At 44.1% G+C, this 9,422-nt stretch overlaps 2 protein-coding genes across 3 annotated transcripts; one reads left to right on the top strand and one right to left on the bottom strand.

The window, feature by feature from the left end:
• Positions 1-6,268, bottom strand: chmp2a (charged multivesicular body protein 2A). 2 transcript variants are annotated; one of them, XM_061756763.1, is made up of 6 exons: positions 6,118-6,268; positions 4,856-5,023; positions 4,590-4,769; positions 4,143-4,273; positions 3,813-3,874; positions 1-640 (listed from the first exon to the last, which is right to left on the bottom strand). In XM_061756763.1, exons 2-6 carry the CDS (start codon positions 5,021-5,023, stop codon positions 519-521), a joined length of 663 nt encoding a protein of 220 aa, XP_061612747.1. In that variant the 5' UTR covers positions 6,118-6,268; the 3' UTR covers positions 1-518. The 2 variants fall into 2 exon arrangements, with proteins under 2 accessions (XP_061612747.1, XP_061612748.1); XM_061756764.1 differs by lacking the exon at positions 6,118-6,268 and adding an exon at positions 5,962-6,100.
• A 143-nt stretch (positions 6,269-6,411) lies between these two features.
• mrm1 (mitochondrial rRNA methyltransferase 1 homolog (S. cerevisiae)) lies at positions 6,412-9,334 on the top strand. Its single transcript, XM_061756760.1, has one exon. It carries the CDS (start codon positions 6,741-6,743, stop codon positions 7,788-7,790), a length of 1,050 nt encoding a protein of 349 aa, XP_061612744.1. The 5' UTR covers positions 6,412-6,740; the 3' UTR covers positions 7,791-9,334.
• The last annotated feature ends 88 nt before the right edge of the window (positions 9,335-9,422 follow it).

The raw sequence follows: 9,422 nt of genomic DNA, 5'->3' as shown, positions 1-9,422 counted from the left end.
TGTGGAAAAAAAAACTTTATTATTCAACAATAACATGAATACCACTCGATCGCTACGTGTAAAACTACAGACACGTTTTTGGTGCGAAACTTTGCTGAAATCAGTACACCAAGCAGAGACAGCACGATGTACTTTTGTTGTTTTAGTGTAATAAGTCACCCTATTAGTGAACCTGTATACAGCATGTTTAGCTACAAATTTAACAGCTTTCCTGTTGTCTGCTGTGGAGTGATCACATCATATATAAAAAAAATGCTCTTCTATAACTCACATGGGTTATTAGTCTTTAGTGTTAATTTAAAATGTAACAAAATACAATTATGGACACATTGTCAGGGGATTTGTGTCTTTTGGTATTGTCGTAATGGAGACAGGACCTCTCCAGTCCTATCAAGGATAATATTTTGTAATTTTGATTATATACCCACATCAAATTAAACACAGTAGAAAGAAAAAGCCATTACAGGCAACGTTCCTTCAAAAGAATAACGCCAGAGGAAAAGTCAGTGCGGTTCCGTTCAGTCTTTCCGGAGGTTATTGAGCCGTTCCTCCAGGTCGGCATCGGCGTCGGCCAGCGTGGGTTGAGGCTCCGCTTTCTTCCTGGCAGCCACCGACAAGGCTGCACCAGTAGACGGGAGATCTGGAAGCAACACAGCAGACTCTGAGCGGTAATGGTGGAAGACTTATAACCCATTTTTTCATGAAATTGTATTAATTTTTCCCAACATTCTATTCTCTTCATTTTGTGGCATTTTTCTTGCTTGCACTACTTCCAGTAAGTGTATGACGATGTTAGATTATGTGTCCAATCACAATTCAGCCTGTATGTGTTGCCATGTCAATCTAAGCAAAGTGACTGTTTCTATAACCAATGCAATTTAGACCAACATTTTCCCATCCTATGATTAATTGGTCAGAGCAAGTCAAGTTTGACTAGAGAAACACATCTGTAGCGATCTGCAAACATTCTTCTTCTTTTGCTTTCGGCTTGTCCCTTTAGGGGTCGCCACAGCGCATCATCCTTTTCCATGTAAGCCTATCTCCTGCATCTTCCTCTCGAACACCAACTGCCCTCATGTCTTCCCTCACAACATCCATCAACCTTCTCTTTGGTCTTCCTCTAGCTCTCTTGCCTGGCAGCTCCATCATCATCCCTCTGCCAATATACTCACTATTTCTTCTCTGGACGTGTCCAAACCACCAAAGTCTGCTTACTCTAACTTGGTCTCCAAAACATCGAACCTTGGCTGTCCCTCTGATGAGCTCATTTCTAATTTTATCCAACCTGGTCACTCTGAGAGCGAACCTCAACATTTTCATTTCCGCCACCTCCAGCTCTGCTTCCTGTTGTCTCTTCAGTGCCACTGTCTCTAATCCGTACATCACCACTGTTTGATAAACTTTGCCCTTCATCCTAGCAGAGACTCTTCTGTCACATAACACACCTGACACCTTCCTCCACCCGTTCCAACCTGATTGGACCGGTTTCTTCACTTCGTGACCACACTCACCATTGCTCTGGACGATTGACCCCAAGTATTTCAAGTCCTCCACCCTTGCTATCTCTTCTCTCTGTAGCCTCATTCTTCCCCCACCACCCCTCTCATTCATGCACATATATTCTGTCTTCTTTCGGCTAATCTTCATTCCTCTGCTTTCCAGTGCATGCCTCCATCTTTCTAACTGTCCCTCCATCTGATCCCTGCTTTCACTGCAGATCACAATGTCATCTGCAAACATCATGGTCCACAGGGATTCCAGTCTAACCTCATCTGTCAGCCTATCCATCACCACTGAAAACAGGAAGGGGCTCAGGGCTGATCCCTGATCCAGTCCCACCTCCACCTTAAATTCATCTGTCACACCTCACCACTGTTCTGCTGCCCTTGTATATCTCCTGTATTATTCTAACATACTTCTCTGCCACTCCAGACTTCCGCATGCAGTACCACAGTTTCTCTCTGGGTACTCTGTCATAGGCTTTCTCTAGATCTACAAAGACACAATGCAGCTCCTTCTGACCTTCTCTGTACTTTTCCATCAACATCCTCAAGGCAACTAATGCATCTGTGGTACTCTTTATAGGCATGAAACCATACGGTTGCTCGCAAATACTTCTGTCCTGAGTCTAGCCTCCACTACTCTTTCCCATAACTTCATTGTGTGGCTCATCAACTTTATTCCTCTATAGTTCCCACAGCTCCGCACATCTTTTGCCACCTCTACCTTTGCCCTATGTAACATCTCAATGTATTCCTTTCGCCTCTCCTCGGTCCTCTCAGTGTCCCACTTCTTCTTAGCTAACCTTTTTCCTTGTATGATTTCCTGTACTGTGAGGTTCCACCACCAAGTCGCCTTCTCTCCTTTCCTGCCAGAAGATACACTAAGTACTCTCCTGCCTGCCTCGCTGATCACCTTGGCTGCAGTGGTCCAGTCTTCTGGAAGCTCCTCCTGTCCACGAGAGCCTGTCTCACCTCTTCTCGAAAAGCTGCACAAAACTCGTCCTGTCTCAGCTTCATCCACATGGTTCTCTGCTCTGCCTTTGTCTTCCTCCCCACCACCATCCTATGCTGTCTAGCCACACTCTCCCCTACCACTACTTTACAGTCGGTAACCTCCTTCAGATTACATCGTCTGCACAAAATGTAATCCACCTGCGTGCTTCTAGCTACGCTCCTGTAGGTCACCCTATGTTCCTGCCTCTTCCTGAAAAAAATGTTCACTAAAGCCATTTGCATCCTTTTTGCAAAGTCTACCACCATCTGTCCCTCTAAGTTCCTTTCCTGGATCCCGTACTTACCCATCACTTCTTCATCACCCCTATTTCCTTCACCAACATGTCCATTACAATCTGCACCAATCCCGACTCTCTCTCTGTGTGGGATGCTCAGAACTACTTCGTCTAGCTCCTTCCAGAATTTCTCTTTCACCTCTAGGTCACATCCTACCTGTGGGGCATAGCCACTAATCACATTCTACATAACACCCTCAATTTCAAGTTTCAGCCTCATCACTCGATCTGATACTCTTCTCACCTCCAAGACATTCTTAGTCAACTCTTCTTTTAAAATAAAACCGACTCCATTTCTCTTCCCATCTACACCATGGTAAAAATCATTTAAACCCTGCCCCTAAACTTTTTTTGCCTTACTGCCTTTCCACCTGGTCTCCTGAACATACAATATATCAACCTTTCTCCTAATCATCATGTCAACCAACTCCCGAGATTTTCCTGTCATAGTCCCAACATTCAAAGTCCACACATTCAGTTCTATCCTCTGTGCTTTCCTCTTCCCTTTCTGCCAAAGAACCCGCTTTCCACCTCTTCTTCTTCTTCTTCGACCCACAGTAGCTGAATTTCCACCGGTGCCCTGCAGGTCGACTCCGCCGGTGGCGGACGTTGTTAACCCGGACCACAACCGATCCGGTATGGAATTGTTTGGATGAACTCTCATATTTGTTTGGCAAAGTTTTAAGCCAGATGCCCTTCCTGACGCAACCCTCTGCATTTATCCGGGCTTGGGACCGGCCTACAGTTTGCACTGGCCTTGTGCCCCCATAGGGCTGCAAACATTAATACATTTAATTATCAGTATCTCTGGTGAGTATGTAACTTTATAATTTTTTTGTCATCTTATTAGATAAATATTGATTGTGAACTGCTCCAGACGATGGACGTGGCACAGCTGCATGTTGTTATATTGCATTTTTGTGAAGTATCGACGGTTTCTAAAATTGTGACGTGATAGTGGTGGATTAAGTCGGTCGGGTACATCCACACTGAAGGCCCAGGTACTTGATCTTGTTCTTACTTGAGAGTTCGTCACTGAGATTAAGACCAAGCTCATCCAGGACTTGGGAAACAATGGCGTCACTGTGAAAAAGACCAGACACAAAAAGTCAGCACACAACTTGACACAAGCTTTTATTTACACACACACACACACACACACACATATATATATCTCGCGACCCTTGTGAGGATAAGCGGCTCAGAAAACAGATGGATGGATATATATATATAATTATTTTTTTTTTGCAGAATTGTACATAAACATCAACAGGGTTGATCGAACTTTGACTGGGTAATAGTTGGCTGTCGGGGCCATCGTTCCAACTCAAACAACGCTGTTGTGGCTCACCTCTCCTCCTCGTCATCTTCATCCCCCATGGCATCGTCGATGGCATCGTTCATCATCTCCTCCTTCATGTCCATGATCTCACTCTGACGTTCAAACTCCATCATGATCTTCTGGATCTGAGGCAGTTTGAGCTGTGGAGGAGATAAATATGAATAAAACAAACCTATAATGTGTTGTGTCCATGTTACTACTAAAAATTTAAATAAACTAATCTTAATAAAAAATAATAATAATATTTTTTTACTGATATGGCCGGTCAATTTGAGCAACGCATGTCTAATCTGAGTAATGTTCTAACTCAGTGATTCCCAAAAGTTTGGTACTATTACTGGTGCGCAGGCTCTCTCTAGTGGTACGCAAAGAATCACTGAATTCAATGTTCAAACTGTTCAAATGCGGTTATACTCTGGTCTCTTCTCATGTGTGTTTGACGTGACTGAAGCGAACCTGTCTGTTCATGGTGGCCATGGCTTTGGTGACGCCCTTCATGGCCTGCGCCATGCTGTTGTTGGACTTCAGGGTCTGAATCTTCAGACTGACGGCCTGAATGTTGGCCTTCATCATGATGAACTTCTTCACGTAGCGTCTCGTGCGGACCAAGTCCTTGGCCATAATCTTGACGGCGTCCTGCACACATTTGAATCACACGTTCAGGATTCACTCTCCTTTTGTTTTGTTTTGTTTTGTTTTCTTCCCAAAAAGACTTTACACACCATTTGTCCCTGTTTGGCCATTTTCTTGATGTCGGCGATGATCTTCTTCTCCTGCTGCTCCAGTTTAATTCGCTCTCTGTCCAGCTCCCTCATGGCCCGGTTGAGTGCCCTCTGGTTCTGCTTCAGCATCTCCTCCGGAGTCTTTCTCTTCCCGAACAGGAATTCCATCTGTTTGGAGACACACAGAGGGAATACACACAATACCGGAAAACCAATCCATCATATCACATATTTTAATGACAGGTGGGTTATAACCTGGATTGGTCGCGAGCCAATTGCAGAGCACATATAGACAGATGACCATTCACACCTATGGACAATTTTGAGTTTTTAGTAAACCTAAAATGCATGACAAGTCATCAAAATGGGTATTGACTTTAACTGCAATTCATTTTTACTTTTTACATTTGTGCTCAAGTACAGTTCAGAGTCTGTTCATTTTTACCTGCACTTAAGTAACAGGAGTTGAAGCGGTACATCCACTTTTACCAGTACTTTAGTCACCCCTGCCCATTCTTCAGAACTGTAAATGCTAACTACCAGGCCACCATTCTGACTGATACATGAAAACAAACCTGCGAAATGTATCATGGTGTTTCCGTGCTTGCTAAAAAGTACATCCATTAATAGATATTTGGAGTGTACATTTTGAAACAGTCCAAAAGCTTATCATAATTTGTCACGTCCTAATTTACTAAAATAACCTCCAGTGATTATCAATCAGTGTGTCGTGAGAGATCGTCATGTGCGCAATGGGATAGCCTATATTCAATTTCAGAGAATTAGTCGGAAAATCATTTATTTACGACAAATAACGCATTTTTGTTCGTCTATCTATGCACTAGATGGCAGAAGGAACATATATAACCTGTGTGCCCACTTTTTTGTAAAATGCGTGTTTTGGCTCAACAAAGGTTGGGAAACACTCTCGTAAAAACACTCAGGCATTTTCTCTGTATATTCGCTCTTAGTGGGCTGTTAGCATTTAATACTAACGACGCAGAGGTGAGTTGTCATTTTAAAGAGTGTAAAGGTGAAGTTACGTCGTCTCATGACAGTTTGGGCCAAATTCGACCTGGAGGAAACCTACCATATTGGAAACCCACCTTAGCGTTGTAGTCATCTTAGTTTAGTGGCTTAAGGCCTGTTCATTTCATGGTTCCTGACGTCTTTTGTGGCCGTCTCTTTAACCCTTTACCTCACAGACACATCTCCTCCGCCTGCGTGACTTGCGTTATCCTTCACAAAGTCTCTCGGCTCACCTTGATCCGCTCCCGTCCGAACCGGCACAAAAATCCAGACGACGAACGACGTTTATTAGGATTTCCTCACAGACAAGCTTCGCAAACGACAATTGTTGTTTTGCTTCAGAAACTTCCGCGTTGCGACAGTTTAATTTCCGGGTAGTGATCTCATGGTCGACGTCACATGTGACTCCACCCATGAAGGTCAAGTTCAGGAAAGAAAGAACAGCCGGAAGTGACATTTAACAATTCCACGTTTCAAAATAGAGCATAATGAATGTTACAAGTCGTCACAGTAGCATAGATCTTTCCTTTGTTTGCAACATGTAGTTAATATTGTATGGATAAAAAAATAAAAAATGGTATTATCGCAATCATAAAGTTACTGTGAGGTACAACTTTGACTTTCTAGATTTTTATTTTGTAGTGTAAAGCGCTCGTTATCCTGTCCTAATCACAGTTACGCGACCTTGCAGACCAACGTGGTAACAACTGCTTTTGTCTGCGTTTTGGTCTTAAAGCGTGATGAAGAGTTTTTGAGCTGATATTTGAAGAATTGTGCACTATTTAATGTTTCGATATTTAACTGACTCGTCGTTGAATATCTGAGATCAGTTACTCTTTACAAGTCCAGCACTAGTATGAGTTTATTCAATTCAGCTTCTAAGCATAGGTTGCTCTTTATTCGAATGTGGAGATTTCCAAAGGCTGTGGACTGCCACGAGCACAACAGAGTGAACAACACCAGGAGGTCCAGCAAGTCTAAAGTGTCAGGAGTAAGACAGCCAGATGGGAAAGCATCACCAAATAAACTTGAGAATCCGGGACGAGTTTCATCAGAGCTTCAGAAGCTGGCCCATGAGGACTTCTCGTCAGAGTGGGAGAGGCCTGCGATACTCAAGCCATCCGTGGAGTCTTCAGACCAGCATGAGATTGTCTTTGGCGTCGCTCCTTGTCTCCTGGCTCTCACTCAGGCTCGCCGAAAGCCATTTAAGCTGTTTGTGAAAGACGGCGAGGCCGCGCACAGGTCCTCGCTCCTCAAGGTGTGCGAGGAGGCAAACCAGCGACAAGTTCCGATCCAGCGTGTCAGTAAGAAAGACTTGGATAGGATGTGTTTAGGTCGGATTCATCAAGGTGTTTGCCTGCGAGCCACCCCATTGAGCTACCTGACCGAAGACTCGGCCTCGAGTTCAAACTCCACACCTCTCTGGCTAGTTCTGGACGGGATTCAAGACCCGATGAATCTCGGAGCTATCTTGCGCTCAGCCTATTTCCTCGGCGTGGACCGAGTGGCCAGCAGCGTCCACCGCAGCTGCCCTCTGACCCCGGTGGTAAGCAAGGCCAGCGCTGGCATCATGGAGGTGATGAATGTGTATGGCTACGAAGACCTGGCGGACATGGTCCGGGTCAAGGCGGCACATGGCTGGCAGGTGGTCGGGACGGTGGCGGCCGAGGTGCGGGAATCTGGCCTTCCCGTCACGCCGTGTTCGGACTTCCGGATGACCACGCCCACGCTGCTGCTGATTGGAGGGGAGGGTGACGGATTGTCCCGGAAGCTACTGAATTTCTGTCAAACGCTTGTGACCATTCCAGCGGGGAGACAGCTGCTACCTGGCGTCGAGTCGCTCAACGTGTCCGTGGCCACCGGCATCCTGCTGCACTCGCTGCTGGCCTCCACCAGGCTCACCTGATGCGTCAACATTTCTAATTGCGTGGAAATGGAATGTACGTAGAACAGTGGTGAGCAAACCTTTGTGCTCAAGGGCCACATTTCGAAAACTGACAGATGGGCTGTGTCGACATGGGCCTTTTAAGGGAGGTGTCGCCTGGTGAGTGTCATCAGGAGCTCTGACTCCAGCTCCCATTGGGCATTTTCAACATGGCTCACATGCTCCTTGCGTTTGTTTTCACTTTGTATTTGTGTGTTATGGCGGTTGTCCCATTCAATAAACAGCTGCGATGGTGAGTGTGGATGGATTTAGATATACCAATGAAGTTACGACGTTGTTATGTGACTGGCCTTGTCAGACAAAATGTTCTGTCAAACAAACAATTATTACAGGGTTCTTGAAGTGAATGCTCAGTGATTAAAGAATGGAGCAGGCCGAATGTGGCCCTCTGGCCATACTTTTCCAACACTGATGTAGAATGTAAATGGATACTTTTCTTTCAAAAATGAACTTTAAATCATTCATTTACACTCATACCTATGGACAATCTAGTCTTCAATTAACCTAACATGCACAGGGGAGATCATGGCAACACTGCCATAGACAAGATTCAAACCCTGAACCTCAGAATTGTGAGACATGCTAACCACTAGTTTGCAGTGCTGCCTTTTTCTAAATTAAACTAACAATTGTCATTCTTATTTCACGGTGTTTACAAAACACAACAAATGATATATTTTAATAATTATACAACACTACATTTTTGGAGCAGCACAGTGGATTAGTGGTAAACACTGAAATATGCACATTCTTCTGTTGCTGCAGTGTGGATTTTCTACTCTAGAATTGCTCCCATAATCCAAAAACATAACTCTCAATTGTCTTCAGGTTTGTACAATAACCACGTCGGTTGGTTCACCGAAGACTCCAGATTGTTTGTAGGTGTTTTATTCTATACTGTACATTTTTATAGTCATGCACAATAGTTTATATATTTATTTGTGCAAAGTGCCTTAATATACAGCTCACCATTATGGCGTTACGCTGAATCTAGTTTTTGTGACAGTGGAAGACCTGCGATTGTTTCTCTTTAAAGAGCTGGATACATCTTGGGGTAATCTTTTTTTTTTTTTTCTTTCAAAAAAACCTCCAAAGGCTTGTTTTTTAATGCCGGGTCCTCAGGCTCCACATGCTGAAGCAGTTTTGATGGCCTCGTTTTGATTGCCTCCTTTGTCAGCCTGTCGTGAGCTGTTACCTGTCACCTGTTACAGGTAACTAGCAATGAACCTTAAGTCGGATTGCCGATATTGTCTCTTAAATATAGCTTCCTTTTTTTCTTGGAAGTTGTACACTCTTCTTTTGTTCACTCTTGGCCGGTCACCAGCCAATCGCAGGGCACATCTGGACAAAAAACAATTCATACTTGCATAATCAAAACTATGGATAATTTAGTCTTCAGTGAAGCTAACATTTATGTTTTTGGAATGGGGAAGAAAACTGGAATACCTGGAGAAAACCCACGCAAGCATGCAAACTCCACACAGAAAGGCCAGAGCCTGGATTCGACTCACCAACGTCAGAACTGTGTGGAGGATGTGCTAACACTAGTCAACTGTGACGCTATAATACTTTTTTTTTTTTTTTTTTAAACGC

This window comes from Phyllopteryx taeniolatus, chromosome 19, assembly GCF_024500385.1.
Source record: "Phyllopteryx taeniolatus isolate TA_2022b chromosome 19, UOR_Ptae_1.2, whole genome shotgun sequence".
NCBI lineage: Eukaryota > Metazoa > Chordata > Actinopteri > Syngnathiformes > Syngnathidae > Phyllopteryx > Phyllopteryx taeniolatus.
Note: the sequence above shows the minus strand (reverse complement) of the source record. Positions and strands in the feature narration are given on the sequence as shown.